At 35.1% G+C, this 25,722-nt stretch overlaps 1 protein-coding gene and 1 non-coding gene across 6 annotated transcripts in view; one reads left to right on the top strand and one right to left on the bottom strand.

Annotated features, from left to right (window-relative positions):
* The window catches only part of LOC113225829 (broad-complex core protein isoforms 1/2/3/4/5), a 220,556-nt gene that overhangs the window by 180,526 nt on the left and 14,308 nt on the right, over nucleotides 1–25,722 (top strand). For all 5 annotated transcript variants that reach the window (XM_026458280.1, XM_026458276.1, XM_026458279.1 and 2 more), the window contains exons 4-6: nucleotides 18,494–18,706; nucleotides 23,869–24,051; nucleotides 24,964–25,440. In XM_026458280.1, coding sequence (XP_026314065.1) covers nucleotides 18,521–18,706; nucleotides 23,869–24,051; nucleotides 24,964–25,440 — 846 coding nt within the window. In that variant the 5' untranslated portion in view covers nucleotides 18,494–18,520. The remainder of the gene's footprint in view (nucleotides 1–18,493; nucleotides 18,707–23,868; nucleotides 24,052–24,963; nucleotides 25,441–25,722) is intronic.
* On the bottom strand, nucleotides 21,784–21,867 carry Trnal-uaa. Its single transcript has one exon. It is a non-coding gene; the product is annotated as a tRNA-Leu (tRNA).

The raw sequence follows: 25,722 nt of genomic DNA on the forward strand, positions 1-25,722 counted from the left end.
ATTTAACATAAATTACATTTTCATAAATATACTGTGACGATAGTGTAAGAATGTTGGTTTCTTAACACTTCTCTACCAAAAACACTTTTGCTCCCAGATATACATATAAGGTTATTTCTAAAATACCAGCAACCTCGCAGAGTTATGTCCCTAACATCATGATCTCACTACAAAGTACCTACTAAAAAACCGACCTCAAATGTGCGAGGAATTATTGCCAAGTTTTAATGAAGTCTGTTACCGGAGTGTGCGAAACCGGACATATCACCTAGTTTTGCCACTCTTGTAGTTGGAATACTTTCTTCAAATATAAATAGGACCACTCTTGGCAACAAAAAAGAATCATCAAAATCGGGTAACATATATACAAAAAAACATACAGTCGAATGTAGAACGTCTTCCTTTTTTTAAAGTGTTAAGTTGAAGAAGGAGATGAATTAAAATAAATAAAAATACCACATACCTTCCCCTGATCCCAAAGTAACTAAAGCGCTTGTGCTATGTAAATCGGAAATAACGCCGTTATCACAAAATTAATTTTTCAACATCGACCTAGCCGGGAATCGCACCTATGACCTCAGAAATGGTGACACCATGACAACCGGTGTACGAGCCACTCAGCGACAGCTTCATCAATACGAAATAGGTTATTTGAGTTTGACTTTTCTTAACCCAATAGTGGATAAGCGTGATGTGTGATATCTAGTGGCCATTTTAAGCACATAAATAAGTGACGTAATTTTTTATTTAGAAGTCCCGGACTATGGAAACCCTGAGCCGCGGGTGCCATGGACACACACATAGACTACCACAAATTACACCCATTTGTTCATTGTTCGGCCACCACGCAGAGGTCCCGAGTTTGATTCCCGGGCCGGTAGGAAGTATTTGTATGACCTATATTTATTTCTCTCGTGAGTTTGGGTGTAACTTGTGGTTGTCTATGTGTGTGACCATGGCACCGGCGACACAGGGTTTCCCTGGTGCAGGCTATGTTGAGTGTGTGCATTATTTATTTATTTATTATTTATGCTATTTTAATCTGTACAATCGTTATGTTGTCGGAAAAGAAAGTCACACCATGAAAACCGGTGTGCACGCTACTCGATCATGGATGTCATGAAATATATATTTTTTTGTATCACCAAGCAATTCATATATATACATATATTGCCTCTATGTGCTTATATCATTATATGTTGCCTGTTCTGGTATTTGCAAATAAATGAAAGAACAATTATACACGCTAAAACTACGTCTTTGTTTGCCTTCATGATTTACCTCAGTAAAACCCTGAATAGGAGTTTACTGTAGAATAATAGACAATCTTGAAGTAGAAACGCGTTAGTTTTAAACACACCCACCTAAGCAAATATAAGCAAGGTCGGCTCTTTACAATATTGGAAATCTTTGTAAACAGGCCGACAGTTTGCAGTTTAATTTTGCGATATATTTTTTGCTATAAAATCGCTTTTATATAATTATTAATAATGCACACGCACACACTCAACATAGCCCCGCACTAGGGAAACCCTGTTTCGCGGGTGAAATGGACACACGCATAGACAAAAACAAATTACACCCAAACTCACGAGAGAAATAATTGTAGGCCATATATTTCTCCCGGCCCGGGAATCGAACCTAGGACCTCTGCGTGGCAGTCCGGCATGGTAACCGTTCAGCCACAGAGGCAGTTATAGTATTAAACAAAGATTGATCGCTGGATTCGAACCAATGTCTCGTAGGAAACAGTGCAAGACACTATGCTAACGAAACAACGGACTTCATGAAGTGCTTGTTGCGGGTCTATGTTTTGGTTTTTAACTACTTTTTTGCCGTCGCGCCATCTCTAAGAATTCAATTATTTTTTTTGTAAGTGTTATTCTTTGTCCTACGCTTTTGTGTAGTTATATAAAGCATAAAAGAGAATGAGATTTATTGTAAACAATAGAAACAGTATAGTAGAGACAGTACACTGAAATAGTAAAAGATAATCTTCAGGGACCTAATGGCTAAACAACAATCTCTATCGGACAACATTACAAATTATTATAGAGTTACATCGGTCGTTCTCACACTGGTGTTCACTACCTAATTTCCATGGCATTTTTTATTATTTAGGTATTCGATTGTTTATCCTGCAATATTACTTAATATTCGAGTATGGTATCGTGAAATGTTTTTTAATAATGACACGATGATATAGGTAAAATTAGTACTTATGTGGTCTGTGGTAGCGAACACTAGTCCAAGAATGACCGACACTAGTAAGTAGCACTAGAGCTCCTTGTGAAGAAGTTCGTCCAGTATTGAAGGAGACTGTGGAAGGAGAAGACCTTGACCAAATTATTTTGATCAAATATGGCAAAAAGTCAATGTTATGTTGTACCAGGAACTCTAAATTAGATTTAGACATATTGTTAGCGATTACTTTGACAAGTGCCTAGTTTTTAAGTAATAAGAAGTATTGATTGAATTTAGTACCAATGCACTTATTATCTTTATTCTGATAAACCATCGTTGGATAACGTAAACGGTGTTTTCATGAATGCATGTTTTTTTTATTTGAGCGTTTTTTTTTTGTAATAGAAGCGAGACGCATGTCCACAACAGTTGCAGTATTACTCAGAGCTTTAAATCGTAAAGATCTTAGCGGAATTGCCAATGCGCCTGTCACCCTCAGACGTAGGTTAACAAGTCTCATGTGTCTGTAAGTGTGCTGTACTATTAAGTTATGCTTCTTTTGCACTAGACACACAATATCACACCTAATACTGTGAAAATTCTCAATAAAGGTTAGCTATCTTTGTAATTTCTCACTGCACTTATTTATTCTAATATATATTATAATCTATGTTAGTAATAACATAATTCATTTAATCTCATTTATTTACTTGTGTAGAATTTAATTTTGGGACCCGGTCGACGCATGAATGCGTAAGGATACGACGGAAGAACAGCGCCAGTCTCCTGACTGGCATTAAGCTGAGTCGTGGCCTTTTCATGGTTGCATACAACACATTGTATATATAAGCTTATTATTTAATTTTAGGTTTTCACATTTTCCTCCTGTATTTTATTTTGCTTGTTTTTTGTAATTGTGTTTCTATTTTTGGTTATTGTGTTGTATGTACCGATGAATAAATGTTTTTCTATTCTATTCTATTCTATTCTTGTAATTTCACCTTGTCTGTTTCTACCGCCAAGCAGTAATGAAAGTATTACAGGCACATGGGATTTGTCAATTTATGTCTCGGGGTGATGGGCGTAGTGATAATAAACTGTTAATGTCTGCGTCGCGCTGTACGTCGCTCTTGCGCAACTCGCGCCCTCTTGTGCTAGCTCTACTGTAAGGAACCCGAAACGGTTTGAAATATGTGACTTTTAACTTTTTTATAAAAAGAACGGACCTCAAAAGTTTGTGGAAATACATCTATTTGCCAAGATTTATTGAAATTGGTTACCGAAAAGTGCACGAAACCGGATTCCCCTGGTTTGCCGCCCTTAGAGGAGGAATATTTTCTTCAAATTTAAATAGGACCAATACCCTCTCTCCAACAAAAATAATCATCAAAATCGGTTTACGAATCACGTAACATAGACACACAAAAAAATACAGTCGAGTTGAGAACCTCCTCCTTTTTTGAAGTCTGTTAAAAAAGTACATTCATTTCCACCTTTTTAAAAATTAAAGAAAAATATTGCCGTGTTACCCTAATGGTTTAACCTTAGTCGTGGGTTCGAATGCAAAATTTAATTTGAAGTTTACCATGAGCTTTTCGATGAAGGAAAACATCTTGAAGAAACCTCCATAATGTTGTATGTAAAGATCCCAATGCGCATTCATCGTTAAGAGAGGTGACTCGTGCTAATGTGTTCGAAACATTCTTAAAAAAAATCCAAAACACTTTTTAGAAAAGAACTAAGTAGACAGTTCGATGGCCGTAATAGCTAAAAACTTACGAACAACAAAAATACTATTACAAAAACGTATACAAGCGTAACTCGAGTTAAAAATGATAACAAGTTTAGGTCACCGCGATAGCCTGAACCTAAGCTAGATAAAAGTCTAAAAATTAGACTTTTATACAGATAAACGCTACTCATACAATGATATTTATTGTACAACAGCTACTATATATTTATGTTTGTGTGTGTATACACAAAGATAACGACGTTTAGTGATGTAGATTTTGACATTGAATAGACATTTAAAGTTTGTAGATAAGGCGAATAAAATTACCTAACAACGTTAATGGTTAACTTATAATTTTTACCACAATTAATTGTTTATGTTATAGTCAGAGAACGGAAAGGCTGTGTATACTTACCTAAACTTCAAGGAATAAACATAGAGTGCATAATAAATACCTCTCTCTATCCGAGCGTTACGAAACGCAGGAACACTAAAATCCGTTTCCCACCGTACCGAACTGGCAACTAGAAATCCGCGGGTAATAGGTCCCCGATTCTACGAACATCTACCCACAGACCTGAAAAGTGTTAGAAACGATGAAACGTTTTGTACCCGACTAAAAATCCTTTTATTGGATATTGAATTGTACAGTGTCGATGAGTTTCTTTTGAAACAATTTTAATTTTATTTTATTCGACAAGCAGTAGTTATACTACTTTATTTTATATTCATTATTATTATTATTATTTTGTTACTGACGATCATACATAGTTATCCCTTGACATTGTATTTCCAATTGTAATATTGTGACATTGATAACATGAAATAAACGATTCTATTCTATTCTATTCTATGAAATCCCGGTATGATTAAAAATAAAAAACAAAAATCAAAACACAGAATAGTTATATATCCAGTTGTTAAGTTTTTGCAATTGTTACACATGGCGAATGAAACCATTTTCTTCGTATCCTAAATTTTGTTTTTTCAAATATTGGGATTCTTCAGACTCCTAGTGTTAAATAATAATAATAATAATTCATTCATTTCATTCATTCATTTTTTATTTCAGACATTCTCAATCCCTAATATTCGTTAGTAACAGTACTTAAAAACTAATGTTAGAATTGACTTCATAAAATGAACCATTAAAAAAAATCATTAAAAATGAAGAATTTATAAAATGAAACAATTATGAAAAATAAATTAAAATCTTCAAATCAAAATTAAAATACAATGAAAAAAATTATATAACTTAACTTTTCAAATTAACAACAATTACAAAATAAAATAAAAAGTATACAAATTTTAAAATTATAAATTGGTTCATAATAATTTATAATAATTTTGTTGTACATAACAGGCGAAGTGATTTATTTCAACCTATACGTCGGTCTGGTTCCGGAACGCTTAATATGCACTTTTGACCAGTGCTGCATTATCGAGCAGTCCAGTTCCATTCCCGAGGCGAACACCTGCAGGTCCAACGCCTTGGAGCTGCCCCGCACCCGCCGTATCAGCGTAAAGCAGTAAAGCGTACAAAATATTGTTTACATTTCACATATTTATTTATAATCTTATTTTATATACTCATTTTATTATATATACTATATATATTAGCATATCATCATTTATTTAATATTATGTATTCGTGTATAATTATTGAGTATGTAGCATTCAATTTCATGATTTGTTAGATTTTAGTGCTGACTCAGGAGCAAAGGATTCAAAGTTTAGCTGGAAGAAATCCCTTTTCCCTTATCCCTTAAGCTTGCCTTTGTACAATAACGTTTTATTTATTTGTTAAAGAAAAATGAAATTTGTTGTATACAATAAAGTGTTCACATACATACACACAAACAAACGTTTCGGGCTCTTTACAGGTCCCATGGTCCCGGCTGGCTATGAAATAGTCATACTTTTATTTACAATTACAAAACATTGCTTCTTAATAATAATAATAATAACGCACACACTCATTACCCCTCACTAGGGAAACCTTGTGTAACGGGTGCCATGGACACAAACATTGACAACCACAAATTATACCCAAACTCACGAGAGAAACAAATGCAGGCCATACAAATATTTCTTGAATCGAACCTGGGAGGCAATTAAACCTCTTTAATGAAAAGTGGACATTTTGCAGATGTGGCATTTTTGCACTTTGTCTTTCTTAATGCACGTTCCTTACCTCTTTCTGGTAAATTTGTCTCTAGAAACTTGTAACTGGCTGTATGTTTTTATTCCTGTCTTTATTCTTTTGAAGTTGTTGCTTTGTCATGATTAAATAGCAGAAGAGTTCCCTGTGAAAGAGTTCGTCCAGGGAAGTACTGTTACCTAACATATTTCTGCTGTAATGTGAGCATTACTACGTTCCAGGTTTGAAGGGTAAGGGTGCTGGTGAAATTACAGGCACATGGGACTTGTCGGCTTAAGTCTCACTGTGACAGCAGTGGCCCCACAGATCTTTGCGATTTAAAGCTCGGAGTGGCACTGCAACTGCTATCTACAGGTGTGTCGCTTAACACCAGGCGCGTGACTTGTTAGCCCTTAGAGGTGGAATATTTTCTTCAAATTTAAATAGAACCAATAGTGAGGTACCCTCTTAGCAACAAAAAAAGAATCATCAAAATCGGTTCACAAAGGCCATAATAATCGCGTAAAAAAATACATATACAGCAACAAAAGTTATTGTTTATGATGTTAGTAATATAGTACTGCAAGATTGTTAATAATTTATAAATTTTCACATATTACTGTCATGGTTTTTATTATATTTCTACATCTCTATATGATATAAATTTTATTCCACTAATTCGAAACAATCCTAATTGGTGTGGTGATTTATTTGGTACCATCGACGTCGTGCTGCCGTACTTCCGCCACTCACGGAGAAAACTGTAATGGGGTGAGTGCAGCGAACGAGTGTCATGTTATATAATATTTTTGGTACTGTTTTGATTTTTGAACATATTTACACAATTTTTAATTTGAAATTATATTCATTAGTATGGTGATTGGTAATGACGGCATCGTACGTCACACTCGCGCCACTCACGAAAAGAACTGTAGAGGAGTGAGTGGAGTGTCTACCGTTTGGTAGAGAATTCTGTTAATTACGAATCGGATAACATGTCTAGTAAAATCTATGCCAGTGTTGTGTCCTAGTACAGAAATATCAAAGTACAAATTGTAATGGAGAGTTTATTTGTTTATTCATTCATGGAAAACCAACAGTTTCTTACATTTAATAAAAAGAGGAACATAAACATCAAGCCAATTACAGGTTTCCACCTATAGCTTCAGACAAATCATACACGAGCATTAAACAGTATTTCTTAATATCATGCACTTACATAAATATAACAACCCAATACCTGCGCTAATCAAAAATTATTCAATAAACTTAGGTGAACAGAATGTCCGTGAGTTTACGCTTTAACGTGTCAACATTACAATTCAGTATATCAAATTCCAGGTCATGATTACTCAGCACACTATCCAAGCTCTTGGTAGCTCTACATAGATATCTTTGTCTTTAGTTAAGGGAACTGCAACAGGGTGACAGTGTCTCATAGAACGAGTACGTACAATAAACAAAGTCAAAGTCAAAGATCATTTATTCCTTAGGTAAAATAAATTTACACTTGAAAACGTCACATTTAAGCTACTGCTCGTTCACTACGCTGACTTCCCTGAGGAGAACGAGCAAGAAACTCTAGGGATTGCTCTTTTCAAATAAACTTAAATGCTATGGAATACACTTTGAATCAAATTTGTGTGGATTCTGGAGCCGTGTCGTCTTTCCATACATCTTTATCTAACACGTAGTCTTCAATTTTGTAATATGACTTTTCAATCAAAATATTTTTAATGTAGTTTTTAAACTTAGGAAATGAACTTAATATATGCTCCGGAATCACATAAAAGAGTTGTTTACCTTGGTTAAACGAAATCGTGGTACCATGAGTTTGGACTTAGCTCTAAGGTTAATATTATGGATCTTCTTTCTTATTTAAATTATGTATATTTTTACGGGCATATAAAATATTTGAGTAAATGTACTGCGATGCCAGTCGTGATACCAGTTAACGAAATATCACCCAATAAGTCAAAGCAGTTAACATTACCATTTACAATGTTTAGAATATACGCAATATAAAAGATATTTCGGCTTTATTACAGTGACATTGAAGGCGATTTGGATTTTCATTTCATTACATAATTTGTTTCACGTAATTCGTAGTTATTTTTATGCTTTCATGTGATAAAAGCATTGCTGACACATGATCACATGTGGCATTATTATACCAGAGCTACGAAATTACGAATAGCGGGTCGTACATAGACACTATATCGTACTTGATATAGCAATCATACGCGATTGAATGCGCTTGTAAAGACGTGGAAAGAAAAGTTAAAGACCGCGCGGTTGCGTTCACAGATACTCTTTCCGTTGTAACGAAAGAAAGTTAACTTAAAATTTCAAACAGTTATAGCGCTTTATTGCGCGTGCAGGTTTTCCCGCGCGCAATGCTGTACGCTCCTGGTCACGCGCGATTGGAACTGTATAAATAGGGTTAATGACGCCTGTAGACGCCTGCACAATTACATAAATCGGTACTTAACTTAGACCAAACGTTACACAACGCTAGAACGTAACCTAAACATGATAAGTTATCGCCTAACTTTGATAAAACGCTGAATTTACTAAAAATGATAAATTGGCACAAAAATAGATAACTACGGGCCATAACAAGGTCATATCTTGTTAACCTAAGTCCGTTTAGTATATTTCGTTAAAGTATTTTTAGAATGTTATATAAAAGACCGACCTTGAACTGGTGATTTTTACGCACAACAAAAGATTATTAGGTTTTCGATGAGCGCTAGTAACCCAACGGGATAACGGTTGCTTGTTTAGAGCTACGGTTCGAATCTCCGTAGCGACATATACTCATTATAACTTATATCTAAGAGTACCTAACATTTATAAATGTTATATTATTACTCTTTTATAGGGAACTGTATACGTTTTTACAACAAGATTCCGGGGCATATATTAAGATTATCAGTTCCTAGGTTTAAAAGCTACATTAAAAATATTTTTATTGAAAAGTCATATTACAAAATTGAAGACTACGTGTTAGATAAAGATTTATGGAAAGACGACACGGCTCCAGAATCCACACAAATTTGATTCAAAGTGTATTCCATAGCATTTAAGTTTATTTGAAAAGAGCAATCCCTAGAGTTTCTTGCTCGTTCTTCTCAGGGAGGTCAGTGAACGAGCAGTAGCTTAAATGTGACGTTTTCAAGTGTAAGTTTATTTTACCTATGAAATAAGTTATTCTTTGACTTTGACTTTGATTTAGCAGCAATTTATGCTATCGTTACGGACTTAAATTGGTTTGTTGGATTTGTTTTTCTGTAAAAATAACTAACTGTATGCAACATTAGTTATTGAAGTGACAATGTATCGTCATTATCAACCTGTTACGCCACCCTGGCCTAATGCAGATTGGGGACTTCAGATGTCTTCCAAGGCTTGTGAACCTCTATTTCATCACGATGTTCTTCTTCATCGAAAAGCTCATAGTAAATTTCATAAATATAAATTCCGTAAAACTCAGAGGCGCGTACCTGGATTCGAACCCACGGCCTCCGTTTGAAAGGCGGTAGGTCAAACCATTAAGCTACCACGGCTTTTTGAAAATGTCCTGTAGCGAGATGAGTGGACGACATCGTCAAAATTATGTAGATGTATGAGATTAGCACAGTAGGTGTATGACTCAAGCTACGAGAGCCCTATACCCAGCGGTGGGTGAAGTCGGGCTTTGGATGATGATGAATCGAAAAGAAAAATTGTCTATTTGTACAGAACAAAATCTTTTCAAACTACCAACAAATCTATCTTGAACACTATCATTATAATCATCAGCTTACACGCATCTTCGTGATAAGCCTCCCCCTAAGCATACCAACTTTCCCGGTCCTGTGCCGCCCGCGTCCAGTTACTGCCAGCCATCTTGCCGCAGCGCGTCCCACAATAAGTGTACCTTGAGTGGTCGCCACTCTAAAACAAGTCTGCTCCATTGACCATCCGCCCTCCTGCAGTAATATCCGACCTACTGCTACATAATCTTCCTGATTTAGCGAGCAATGTTGGTCATTTCAGACCTCTGACATATGGACACTCATATGCCAAAGTATAATGAGACTATTTTATATAACAACCTGTATATTATGTATTCTTATACTGTGCACAAACAACCCCTAAATAAGAATTGTCTTTTAAATTGCAAATATCCCTTGAAAAATGAATTGTTTTTGAACAGATTCGAAAAACAAAATTGAATAACAAAGCAACTTGACTATGAATTCTTCAGAAGGGCGTTGTATTATTGAATAAACATTTATTTAAGAAAAATAATACAAATTGTTTTCAAGAATATTTTTAGTCTCATATAATTTACCAATAAGTTTCATAATCGTAGGTAAATAAACAAGGCTCCACGGTGAAATTGATCGTTTAGGTTTCTTTTCAGTTGTTTATATACAAATATATAACCTCGTTATATAATAGATGTTATTATGTATTTACATAAATTAGCAAGTGCTACAGCTTTGTGCTTTTTATTGTAAGTCATCTGGGTGCCATAGGCAAACCACCTTGTTAAGAAACTTTTAGTTGAAGCTTCAAGTGACTAGAAAGCTGACAACTACTTCCGCCAAAGGAGAAACGTTGTCATTATTTCCTTTTTTTCTGTATTAAGCTTATTTCGTAATTTATTTCTTTTTGCGTTTATTAAGTGCCATATGAATGCTCTATCCAAGTTATTTTTTTTTAATATGATTCCAAGTGATAGGACGAACAAGTCGTGCGCCTGGTGGTAAGCGACACGCCTGTTCATAACAGTTGCAGTGCCGTTCAGAGCTTTAAATCGCCACTGTAGCCTTCACCTTGAGACATAAGTTGACAAGTCCCATGTGCCTGTAATTTCACCAGCACCCTTACCCTTCAAAACCGAAACGTAGTAATGCTGTGATTACTTCTTGGCTTGGCTTATTAAAGTAATAATAGGGAAGAAATGGAAAATTCTAGAACGACTCAAAGTTTTAAAAATAAATGCCCAGGCACCAGAAAAGAGAATAATAAAAAGGTGGGATGACGATAAAGGAGGTCGAGAAAGTAGCGAGAGAAGGTTCATGGACTTTGCTTTGAAATAAATATAGTAAATGATGTATATGTACAAATGTTTATTTACAAAGAGCAAGCTTTAATGTTTCTTACAAATATTAGACAATACCACATACGTTGCTCTGATCCCAAAGTAAATAACTAGAGCACTTGTGTTATGGAAATCGAAAACCACAAATGCCTAGACCCGAGACAGTATAGAAAAGTAAGTTTTCTACATTGACCCGGCCGGGGATTGAACACGGGACGATTACGGAGGATTTCAACTTACACATTCGTCTGAGTTTGCTTAAACCAGTGGGAGACAGGCGTGATGTGTGATATCTAGTGGCCATTTTAAGCACATAAATAAATGATGTTATTTTATTATTATTACTTACCGCAAATGTATGATATTGTAATCTGTACTAATGTTATTTTGTCGAAAAAGAAAGTCTTTAATTTATGTTACGGTCTTAGGTATACACAATAGATAAGTTATTTTGTTATATATAAACTCGACACGGTGTATAGGCAATATATCACGAGCGATAAAAACTTCACATGATAAATTATATAATAACCAAGCTGTAATAATGACAATGGATACGACTATCACTATTTTTGTTTTTACAATCCGCTAATATGGTGCTGGAGAAGAATAGAAGGATTTGGAATGATCTTTATCCTCTAAATAAATATAAAAGCATGAAAGTTGAAACAGAATAGCCGCATTACAGTGAAATGGAACAATTTATTGAAGTTATCGGTAAATAATATGTCTAACCATCGCTCTTGCAAAGTCACTAATGGTAATAAATAGAAAAAAAATATTGATGTAAATATTATATTACATTATTCATAAAATTACAATGAATTTTATACAATTGACTGCAAAAAAGTCCATTTAAACCATTGACTTACAATTATATGGACGTCGGGTCCGCGCTAAAAAGTGTCCGAACTTATAGGGCGTTAAAATCGTATACAGAGCGTCATTCACGCTCTAGTCTTCGTTTGTTCGACTGACAGCGAAGCAAGCAAAATTAGACAGTACTGCGACGACATTACAATTCAACGTTTTAGCTTTTTCATATTCCTTGACATGTCACTACGTTTAAATAGGTTGACTTGGGACATTTTTTTCCTGGTTTTTGTATTAGACCCGTCGTCCATTTATTTGTAAATCAATGTTTTAAACCAAAAACAAATATCGCAACACCTACACAGAAAAATTCGTAAAATCTGCTGATTCATTCCGTAGCTCAATTGGCAAAGCATATCCTGAAGACGCTGATTCGAGTCCAGCGGAATTGAAGAAATTTTACTTAGTATTCGATCTTTGTGTTAATAATTATTACAATGATTTGTCGTAGACAGAGACTACAAATCTCCATTTGCTAGGTTAAAATAGGATGAGACCATAAAAAAAATATATACAACAACATCCATTCCAGTCGTCTCTATATTGCTTTAAATAAACACCATAATCCAGAGTATATAATATAAGAGAGGTGTCGCCCAATGTCCTTTTATGCTAGGCGTTAGATCCTCCTCGGTGTTGTAAATCATCATTGTATTAGATACAAAACGCCTATTCAAAAGATACACTGTTCCAATGATAAATGATCATACATAAAGGAACAAAACGGTTGAGATCCGTCCGTTTTTTAAAGATAAATGGCTTGAGTTAGAAACTTTAGTGCGTTTACGCGCTCGAATAATACTAGAAGTCTAAAAATAATAAAAAAGCGTCTAAAAATCTGAAAAATGTTCTAGTAGTATTTATAACTATATAATGTTCTAGCAAATATTACCGGCATAAGATCACCAGGGTCTCCAATTAACACGAGCGTCCTTCAAGGTTCCAATCTAAGTCCATTTTTGTTTTTAGCTTATATTGATGACTTATTTAAGGTAAGGGCAGATGGGGTAAGAGGAATACCGGAAGTGGAACTTGAAGCCTTAACTTCTAGTGTAAAGAGTTTAGTCTCACGTCGATAAAATAGACAAACAAATTAGTTTAAAAAAAGTATTTTGAAGAAGTGTCGCTACGATGCTCCAAATCCAAAAGGGGGAAAAAACAACTTTGGCAGTGAAATCTTGAAAACACAAAGTACACATTACCATTAGGTAACGTGTAATGTAATGTCCATGTATTGGGTGAAGGGGAACGTTAGAACAATTTGCACGTTACGGCAAATAAGACAAGAAGTATCAATTTATTTCCGCTCTCAGCTTTAACTTTATACCCCACCTAGATAGACCAGATTTCTTTGAAACCTCCTTGAATGACTACTAAACAATTCGGAATGCGGTATATCCTTTTTCTGTTCTACTCTAGCTTGGTGGTGGAAAATATTTAACACAGAGGACTCCTCTATAAATATTTAGAAATTACTGAAATATATTTATTTTAACTTACATATGTGTGCATTAGACAATAGAGTATACATGGAGCTTACAATATATACGGAAATGAATGATATTCACAGCAATTTAGAACATAATTTTCTTTTTTGAGTTAACTCTACTACTCATTCATAAGGCGGATTCTCCTGGGAAAAATGAATAAGAAACCGCTAGTGTTTCTAATTTCTAGTAGTTAGTATATTAGAAAAATATCAATGTATAAGAGGCGACCTTTTTGCTAAATTATAATTTGTTCCAAACAGCCCGGGGAAAACAAAATTTTACATATGCAAAAGGAGCACGTTTAATAGGTTTCTTCGACATTTAGTTAGAACATTTTATAAAATCATATACAGTGTTGAAAATAATCTCAATTTTGTGTGTGCTGTCAGTAAAATCAATACTTTTGGACCTTAAGAGCCAGCCGTACTTTTTTGTTCCTTTGAGGGATAGGTTATATTTTTATAATAAAGAAAAGATTTTTCAGAAAAAAATTATCACTAAAACAAGAGCTACAATCTGCACCTGCAAAAGAAACAGGTTTGGAACAGGAATGGATCCAACTTTGCCAATAGTATGAAGGGCGGTTTTATAAACAGGTGACTTTAATGTTAAATAAAATCTTTTTCGGAATTTTTTTTATTTCTTACTTTAGGACTCCTTAGTAAGCAACTGACGTTACTTTTTAACAGTTAGCGCGAAAATAGAAAAATTGGAAAAGATATTGGCGAGATCGATATATATTTTGAAAACGGAGAAAACCGAATTTCGAGTATTCCATTTTTCATCTGCAATCAGAACATCAAAACTTGTCGAATTATGATCTGATTTTTTACCGATTTGCATTAAATACAAAAGTGGTAGTTGAAATCTGAAATTAGAGGCTTTTTTTTAGATTAAAAAAAAAATTTTTTTTGATGGTTTGAAGACGTTGTGATATCGCTGGCCAAGGTGTATAGATTTCAAAAGAGATTACGTAGAAAAACAAATCATAATTTTTTTTTAAATGTTTTTTTTTTCTCAAAATCTCATACTTGTTAAACCGCCCTCGTACATGTATAAGATTCACACTTTTGAAAATCCCACTGTCGATCATTGAGTGATAAATTAGATGATATACACCTACTGACATAATAGCAATGCGCCGGCGCAAGTAACCTTACACCCCTCATTGTCCAGCTAATATGAAATCTGGTCACTGTGCCGTATTGTCTACTACATGTTTGAAAACTTCGTTTCGAACCGCACAAGAATTTTGCTATTCAAACACTCTTAAATCCGTCACAATAAGGTGCTGATTACAATTTATAAAACGCAAAATAGTTTGTCAATTCACTTGTCGACATTTTGCACTTGTAAAACCTCTTGAACACTCTTGTTGTTTGTGTCATAAAGTGCATATTGTGTCAAGAGTTACGCAAAATTACTTGCTCATAGTGCAAATTGATTTTGTCGTTAGAACTGCGAATAATAGTTCTTAAATCGAAGGCGACAAGAGTAAGATTAGGTTAGATGGAAAGCAAATAGATGTTTGTAAAATTGAATGCAGGCATTGTACTAGAGCTATGGGTGTAAGATAAAAAGTTAGTGCTGTAAGAATGCATTCGGGGAACTTTCGAAATAAACAAAGTGGTCACTTCTTAACCGCGAACATTTTAGTTAAAAATATTAGAAAATTATTATAAATTTTGTACTGCTTTAAATTAAAAATCCACCACCAAGTCGTCGAAGAATTTGGTTTATGTTCTCCATAAAACATGGAATGCACCTATAGTTACAACAAGCAGAAAATGTAATTGAAAAAGTGATAATTTAAAAGCAAAAAAATAAGACAGAAATTTGGATTCAACATGGAGACAAAAAATATTAAAATTAAACGTATTCTAAATTTCAAATGACATACAGCGTATAGTAAACGATATGTATTTTTCAAATTACTTTAATTTCATTTAGCAAAACGAACCTTATTAGTACGGGACATATTAACATGGTATGACAATGTATAATTTTTGATATTGTACGTCTTACGGATGGATGATACACATGTACACATTCCACACAATTACACACTTATAGACACATACAAATACTTGCACTTACACACACTAACACTTTGTATTAATTGTAACACCAGTTATAGTAGATATTAAGGTGGTCTGATTCATCATATTAAAAATAATATAAAAGCAAGATTACTATTAATATTATAGAAGAGCGATGTTTCCTAAAACAAGCCTAAATGGAAACATCCGCCCCTGTACTATGCCCTTTAAAATGAACGAATAAAACATTTTTATTTTTTAATATTATTAATAATACTAACATTAATTTGAATTCGAGATGAGGTACTTTCGACACTTAATGTTAAAATAGAAAATAATACGGTTTAAAACGGTCTTTACGCTTTAGTGCGGGAGACCCGTGCCTATCAGTGGGATTTCGTCACAATCACATAACACCTACCCAAGACAATCTGGAATCACTTATAAAAAAAAACACTTTTTAAATAAAACGAAGTTTTGCTAACAGAAGCCTTTGAAACGTGAAAAACTAAAGTCAATTACGAAATTTTCTTCGTAAAAAAAAGTTACAGAATCCAAACACCAAGCAGTCATATAAAGTCATTACAGAGCGCTTGCAAACAAATTTCTTGGAACTCTCTAAAAATTCGAACAGTCATTATCAAAATAGAACGTAAGCAACAAATTTGTTGACTACGCACTTGTATAACGACATTGACAGTACTCGGTTTTGAAGGGTTAAGGTTTGCTGCTTTTGCTGGTGAAATTACGGGCACATGAGACTTCTCAACTTATGTTCCAAAGTGATGGGCGCAGTGGCAGTGCCCCTTTTAATCAATGCGATTTTAAGCTCTGAGTGGCACTGCAACTGTTATGAACAGGCGTGTCGCTTACCACCAGGCGCACGGCTTGTTCGTACCGTTACTTGGTATCATATAAGAAAAAAAGTGTAAATTGCAATGCTCTTGAGACCTCGGTACATCGGCGTCTCAGAGCATTGAAATTTATACCTTATTTCAAATGTAATATATTGAATTTAATATCTACCCTCAGAATTGCACTCCACTAGCTTGCGCGATCCTAAAGGACCTAGTGTGCCACTAACATAAACACACAAAAAATACCAAAAAAACTTATAATTTAAACTATTTATTATTATATTCCAAATTCAAAAATTGAAATAGGGTGCTATTAGAATAGAATATAAGTGAATAGAATAGAAATAATTTATTACTACGCCACAACACAAAACGCACAGTAAGAAAAATAATAAATAAAAGATAACGCTAAATTAAAACATAAAATTAAAATTAAACTGTTTATTACTACATTCTAAATTCAATAATTGAAATAAGGTGCTATGTAGAATAGCTAAAAATCTGTGATAGTTACAATTCTAAGCTTCTGCAATATTTAAAGTAATAATAATAGCGCACACACTCATAGGACACCAGGAAAACCTTGTATCGCAGGTGCCATGGACATACACATAAACAACCACAAATTACATACAAACTCACGTGAGAAACTTTTTTTAAAATTATATATTTAATCATTTATTGCACAGAAAAAACAAAAACACATTTAGTAAATATTTATTTGTTAGTGCCGCGGAAATCAGGCACAATTTTGTATGAATTTATTTCAAAGACTACAATATAACGTTTGTAGGCAGCAACTAAATATTAATCCCCTTTAGGATTCAAATTTGAATACTTTGAAACCTAATTCGAATATTTCAAAAATACACCGAGAAACAAAAACGTAATTAAAATAATTTTATATTTAAAAGCCTAACAACAAAAAACATTGTCCTTTATCAAAGCTCTTGAATCAACTCTAAAAAATAGGGCAGACTGGCAATAATTCAATAGTGTTACACTTTTATAATTATTATCTATCGTACCATATAAACAAGATGCAAAAACATTACTACATATACGTAGTAATATGCATATAAATTATCGGTGCGACCCATTTTTTATATCTATCAATTTTATAAATAATTAGCTGTGTCCGCCATGCGTTGCATTGCCACTGAAAGAAGAAACTGTCTGTCTTTTCTGCAAAAGATAGACATATTCCGCTATTCAAAAGATACCTGAGTCAAAACAGAGTAAAATATAACATTTTAGATTCTTTTGCGAGTGTGGGTTTGTATCTATATATGTATAGCCTTGTAAAAGAGTTCGCCCAGGGAACTATTTTCTGCCGCCAAGCAGTAATGTGATGAGCTGGACATCCTCCGATCGCTCTAGCCGCGTAGGAGAATTTGAGAGCGGAGAGATGCCGTTTTCCGGCGTCGGGACGTAAGCGTGTCTTACATCTCCACCACCAATGAGGAGATTTGGTAGACTTATAGTCGATGGCTCGGCGGTGGCAACCGTTAGTTCGTTAAGTATTTTAATTGAAAAGTCATATTACAAAATTGTAGACTACGAATTAGATAAAGACGTGTGGAAAGACAACGTGAGTCTAGATTTCACACAAATATGGTTCTAAATGTATTCTATAGCATTTAAGTTTATTTGAAAAGAGCAATCCCTAAAGTCTCTTGCTCGTTCTCCTCAAGGTGGTCCGCAACGAGCAGTAGCTTAAAAAAAGACGTTTTCAAGTGTAAAAATTTTACCTATGGAATAAATGATTATTTGACTTTCCGTAGAATGCCACGGGTAGCGAGCGTGCCTACAGCTCAGGTACCTATCAGGAAAATAAGGGTGCTGTACGTGCACCCGGGGCGGCTCACCTAAGGCATTAGCCTTACAAAAAATCGCAGGAAGTCTGTGCAAACGGGCTGTTCTGGGGTTAGGACCTGACTTAGATAGTCTCTGTGCGGGCTTGCTCGCTAGGGAGAGTCACTATAAACAAAACTTATGTAAAAAGTTATGGGACTTATCACTACTCTCATGCTCTTTTTGAATACCAACAAACAAAATACTGACTAAGTCCCTCCTTTCGCAGATCCCCCCACATGACGTACTAGCCAAAATGGTGGACACACAGCACTTTTGTCTCCGGTGGAACAACTACCAGAGCAGCATCACCAGCGCGTTTGAGAACCTCCGCGATGATGAGGACTTTGTCGACGTTACCCTCGCTTGTGACGGCAAGAGCCTGAAAGCGCATAGAGTGGTGCTCTCGGCCTGCAGCCCTTACTTCAGAGAGCTACTTAAAGTAAGTACCAAACCAACACATATAGTAAATAATCTTCTTTTTTTATAAACATAATCTCAGTGCAGAGTACTAAAAAAACCGACTCCAAAAGTTCGTGGAATATCTTCTATTTGCCAAGGTTTATTGAAATCGGTTACCGGAAAGTGCACGAAACCGGATTCATCCCCTAGTTTGCCACCCTTAGAGGTGGAATGTTTTCTTCAAATTTAAATGGAACCAATACTGAGGTAACCAATTCCAACAAAAAAAGAATCATCAGATCGGTTCACAAAATTGTTATCGCGTAACATATTATCAATACTAATATTTATTTTTAATTTTGTAACATACACATTAACTTGGAAACCCCGCATCGCGGGTGTCATGGACACACACATAGACAACCAAAAATTACACGAGAGAAATAAATATAGGCAATACGAATATTTCTCCCGACTCGGGAATCGAACCCGAAACCTCTGCGTGGTAGACCAGCAAGGCAGCCGTTCGGTCAAAGAGGCAGTTAAATTGACGTCCATCTCATCTACTATGGAGCGTTCACTCCTAAATAATGTCTATTCACTCTCGAAAAGGTAAAATTATGGCGTTCAGGGAATAAGTCAACAGACAGGGGATTCCACTCCATAGCCGTAACAAAGCCTACGTCTAGTCCCCCGATAATGGAAATTGGACGGTGGAATTAAATTGCGCAATTCCATCGCAAGATATGTCTTTGAAAGTTGAGTAAGTCCCTCCCGACCCAGAACATCCCGAAAGACCGGCATCGATACTAAGCAAAACACCATTTTTATATGATCCTCTGGTAACATCATTAGTAATTGGAATGAGTATCTGGGACTACAAACGTCAACTAATTAGCACTTGTTCTATGTCGACGACAGATTGAATTAAGACAAAGGGGGATGTTTGCGATGACGCAATATTCCTCTGGAAGTTTTTCTACTTTGTTTCAAAGTATCTATGTATTCAAATTTTTTTTATGTACATCAGAAGGTATTTCCCTATATATTACGTCGTAATTAGTTATCTCATAACATTTGCAAATCATGGCACGATAACGGAAACTAAATATCCTTATCTTCATTTTCTATTCCAACGTCTAACAAAAGCAAAATTATTTAACTCAACCACAAGATACTCGGTTAACATTTCCTCAATGACCTTCACAAATTTCGACGCGTTAGAGACCAACCAGATTCAGTGTTTACTTGAGCTGGTTCTTTCATTTAGTGTCCTGGGCCAAAGTCCGTGCCTACGTAGGCTTATTGACGGGCCTTAAGAGCCTTTAACTCGCCCTTTCCCGGTAACGCAATCAAGGCCATCAGTAACCTGCTAAACATTCTTCAGAAAACAAAAAATCTGCCGGCAATTTTGTAACCCAATTTATACAGGGTGACTGCGGGGTCGTGACCCTGACCCATTGTTCCTAACTCATATTCTCTTCTAAATAATTACATCATCGAGTATATAACCAGAAATAGAGACGAAATGTCATTTAATTTGTTTGAAAACTATTCTGCATTACTGTGACAACTGCGCTCCGATTGGCCAGCCTGAGTTCGAAACAATTGACGGGTATCGTCAATGGGTGTCGTCAACTGTTTCACTTAAAATCGACCAGTTAACCTTTGCTATAATGGACAAAAAAAATTTATATATTTAATATTTAATTACCGATGAAATGTGATTCTGTTTGTTTTGTAATTAGATGTTTTGCTGTTCTTTCCATACCACCGAATTGAACAGCACGGCATTGCTAGAGATATTATCTTTATTACAATAAATACAGAATATTTTTTGAAATTTACACAGTTCAGTAGTTGGCCTGTCTATATTTCAGTGCAAACGGGAGTTGATATTTATAAGAGCTGTATCGCTAATGTGTTACCAGGAATATATTGCACATATTTCATTTCTATTTCTGGTTATATACTCGATAAATTACATTAACAAATTGTTATAAATCCCAAATTAATACTGACATTATGGACACCTTACATTACATATTAAAACCTTTTTGAAAAAAAACTGATCAAAGCAGTAAGAAATTGTCAAAAGTTAGGATATCAAATCAAGGAGTTTAAATAGATTTATTTATTTATTCAATATGGTACAATTACAGATACACAAGTGACATTTACTTGAAATAATATTATCTATGCAACTCTTTGCGATTGCTATCCAATTACACACACAGCTCATGCAAAGAAAAAAAAATCATATAATTACACACAACTGATCAAAACAATATCAAAACAATGTATCTGTCGTATGGCTGAACGATGATGAAAATAATATAAAATAAGGGAATTAACAAATGAATTATGAATTAATAATATTACGAAATAATCAAAATAATTTGAAAAAAATACGATAATATTAAAAATTATTCATTGCGAAAATAATTCATGACAAAAATAAATTCAAACAAATGAAAAATAAAAAATAATTTACAAGTGTTGAAGACGTCGCTTAAAATTATCTCATCAAACATCTCTCAGATGACCATGATCCTAAACAATTAAAACAATATTTATTTCATCATCATCAAAAGTTATTGCCTTAACGCTTTCAAATCTATAGCGTTACATTAAATTCTTAGGTTTTCGCGATGGTTACTCATAGGAAACGAAACTATTATTTCGATTCTAAATCGCGTATATTTGTTTTTTTTTTCAAACAAACCAACGTTTCGGGCCCTTACAGGTCTCATACCTTAGACCAATCAGCCGATAAGGGCCCGAAACGTTGGTTTGTTCGATAAAACAAATTCAAATGCAAAACAACTAATTATAAAACAAACGGAATCACATTTTATCTGTAATTAAAAAGATGTAATTTTTCTATTTTCGTCCATTATAGCAAAGCTCAAGTAAAACTGGTCGAAATGAAGTGAAATAATTGACGACACCCGTCAATTGTTTCCGAATTCGGGCTAGCCAATCGGAGCACAGTCGTCACCGTAATGATATGGCAAAACCACCACCGCAATGATTTCGCTTCGTCCCTTCACAAAACCAAGACAACCTTAATCTTCTTGCACATGATTAAAAAAACAAGAAAAAGAACAAAGGAATTGTCAGGTGTGGGGTTCGAACCCACGCTCCCTCTCGGGAACCAGAGCTTAAATCTGGCGCCTTAGACCACTCGGCCAACCTGACTATAACAATCAGCGGCGAAATTCAACATTATGTTTATACAGTACATTGATTATTGACGTATTTGGTGAACAATGTTTCATCAATAAAACAATGAGCAAATCTTGCTGATATTGAATAGTATTGTACCTAAACTCCATTTCGTGCTTGATCGATATTAATATTGCGTGAATATTATCACTTTATTACATTCCACTTTTGAACAACATCTTTTCATAAAGATAACTAACTATCAATAAATCGCAACAATGATTTTTGTCTCCTGTCCGTCTCCCATTTATCTCATGAGAATGAACGAGATTTATTATATAAAAAAAAGTTTATTTATTTATTTATAAGTGCTTTACATGTGTTGTCGTTACAAAAATATACTTATGAATATACCGACTCATTCGTAGAACAAAGATCTATGTGCAAGACTACTTGTTCTCAGGACATAGTACATTTTGTTCGTTCTTCTTCGCTGTGGATGTCAGATCGATCGTTGTTCCAATTTGTATTTCCGAAACGAAATAAGACATATAAATTCTCAAAACATCTTTACTTGAGTAACGAAATTATTCTAGAAACGTACTTATTCTCTTTTCGCTATATAATCACATCGGACTCTGTTCTTCGGATGAGTCGATATTTATACTTTAACAAACACATGCACACCTTGACAGGCATCGCAACTAGGAAAGGGAGTGTGCCAGACATTAATTATAAATTATCTTGGAGATACTCGTCCACGTCGTAATAACTCTTAGAAATTAATAATTTTTACAATACATTTGTGAATTTGTTTACGTTACATTCTGATTTTAAATATTCTGGGAGTTTGTTATAGATTTTTATTGACATAGAATGAGGTCCGGAACCATGTATCTTCAATTTACACATCGCTTGTATTAAATCCGTGGAATTACATCTATATGCCATGTTTTGTTGAAGTCGGTTGCCACCCCTTAGAGGTGGAATATTTTCAAATTTAAATGGTACTACTGAGGTGTCCTCTTTCCAACAAAATAAGTATCATCAACATCAGTTTACAAATCGCCGGTTTTATCGCGTAACATACATGCAAAAATCGCGTAACATACATGCAAAAAAGAACCTACCAATTGTTTATTATACCTATGTAAATTTTGTTATGTTTATAATAAACAAATAAATAAATAAACCTCTTCCTTTTTTGAAGTCGGTTAAAAATTAGTTTCTTTTCCGTTTCGTGACAAAGTAAACTGAGTCATAGTCATAAGATACCTAAATGAACACCATGAGTCACAAAAAAAATCATTGTGTCTAAATTTTTTGATGACAAAAGTGTTTGATTAAATAATTAATTTAATCATTATTTGTCTGTACAACTAATTATAAATTACTATATAACAAACAATTGTAATAAGATATAAATGTACCTATAATAATAATTATAGAAGTAATGATGCAATATGTCAGTTAATTATGTATATTCCTATACAATTATTAATACAAAGATCGAAGACTCAGAAAAAATTTCTTCGACCCGGCCGGATTCGAACCGACGTCTTCTAGCATACCGTGCTAGACGCTATACCAACTAAGCCACGGAACGAACGTTTGTTCCTATATAATTAATTTAATTTGCTACCTATTATAATTTTAAGCTCACTGACCTGTACTATACATGTAAATTGCAATAAATGAAAAACATTCAACTCAACGTTCATTGTGTGCCGTTCAGAGTCCTTGGGTTGAAATCTGGAATTCATGTGCAAAATTTATTTTAAATTTTCGATGAAGGAAAACATTGCGATGATACCTGCACGTCGAAGAAGATTCACAACCCTCCGAAAAACGTGTAAAATCTCGCTTGAGAGGAGACCCATGGCCAGCAGTGGGACGTATGGCTTGAGGACCAGCGTTCATTGAATGATACCAACCGGATTACATTCTAAAGTGTCGCCTAGCCAGATCGTATCTCCTTTCTTACCAGCTCATCTTGTCTTAAGACTTACAACTAATAAGATGTTTCTTCCCCAGTCAACACCATGCAAGCACCCCGTCATAGTGCTCCAGGATGTAGCCTTCACGGACCTGCACGCGCTGGTTGAATTCATCTACCACGGCGAGGTCAATGTCCATCAACGCAGCCTCTCCTCATTCTTGAAGACCGCTGAAGTCCTGCGTGTCTCTGGGCTCACACAGAATGACGATGCTCAAGGGGTGAGTCTTGCATATTCTCTTTTACCCACACATCTGTCAAAGTTAAATAGTTACAATTGTCCTACATCACACACACGCAACAATATAATACAATAAATAGAAGAAAAAGAAATTAAAATTGTACCAGGTGGGAATAAAATCAAACAAGAAATTAACTAAGATAGATAGCTAGAAATTCTCTTTTTAAATGTTAAGTTGCTCTTCGTAAATATACATTTGGATACATTTATCATTTACAATATTTATTTAACACGTCTGAGAGCGAGAGTACCCGGAAGAGCTAAACGGGTCACTACCACGGATTTTTGTCATCTAAGTACGCAGAAACTGAAGAAATAACCTTTAGAATAAAATTTTTGTTTCACTATAGTTTTCGACCTCATCAATAGCAAATTATGAATAACAACCGGAATCTTATTATTCATTTCCCCTTAAATGAATTTGAGACTTTCTGACGACCTGTCAAATAGTTTGTTTTTATTTCTCGTATTAATGTTATATCTGTCACTTTTTATTTTCGTTTCAAAACGGTACACCTATATAGTCATGGGCACTTTATAGACTATATGCCTCTCCAAGAAAGAAGGGTCTGCTCAGTATAGTAACATTATTAAATGGGACGCCACTAAGATCCTTTTTGTTACCCCTATGGGTTTGAATCTGATGCTTCAAATAGCACACCAGCATAACTTTTTTACAAAAAAAGACCTCAAAGTCCGTGGAATTAAATCTATTTGCCAAGTTTTATTGAAATCGGTTACCGGAAAGTGCACGAAACCGGATTCATCATTCAGATTTAAATGAGACCGATACGAGGTATCCTCTTTCCAACAAAAAAATCATCAAAATCGTTCACAAGTACCGGAATAACCGCGTATACGTTTAAAAACTAACACCTTCTTTCTTCCACAGCCACTGTTGCAGAGCCTGTCGCGCGCCGCCGCCGCCGCCTCTTCCCCGCACACCCCGCCGCACCCATCACATACTCCTCACACTCCCTCCTACACCGATAAGTTGGAGGAGGCTCTTCTCTCCCACCAACCACCTACTAGCCTTCCACAAATGATGCGCCGTATACCTCTGCCCCCGCGCCGCGTCTCCCGCTCAGCTGATAACTCTCCTGACGTCATTAAACGAGTCCGTCACGACAACAACAACACGGAACAACCACAAATCCAAGCTACTGACTTCTCAACGAAGAATAACTCGCTCCTCAACAACTCCCGTCACGATCAAGGCAATGGCAACGGGATATCCAACAGCAGTTCCTCTCCATCCCCAAGGCTGATGGACGAGGTCAAGAATGAGCCTCTAGACATGATTTGCGGTCCTAACGCTGATATAGACAGAAGCACTGATGATACTCCGCCTCATCATAACAGACCTATAGTGAGTTGGTAAAAATCATCCATTTTGAACTTCATTAACCTGCAATGAAATTTCAACATTGAAGCACGAAAACACTAAGTCCTATGTACAGACGTTCGTCTCCGTTAAACATTAGATTTAAATTACACTCTAAACTTTGAGGATTCGGTGGCCCAACGGTGTGCACTGTGAGCTGGAATAGGTGGACCCGGGTTCGACTCCCGGTAAAACAAAGGGAAGTGAATGTAATTAGTGTAGCTATCGTGTCAAACCATAACCCTGCAATTCCCTATACAGTGTTTT

Source organism: Hyposmocoma kahamanoa, unplaced genomic scaffold, assembly GCF_003589595.1.
Source record: "Hyposmocoma kahamanoa isolate Upper Pololo Valley unplaced genomic scaffold, ASM358959v1 175, whole genome shotgun sequence".
Lineage (NCBI taxonomy): Eukaryota > Metazoa > Arthropoda > Insecta > Lepidoptera > Cosmopterigidae > Hyposmocoma > Hyposmocoma kahamanoa.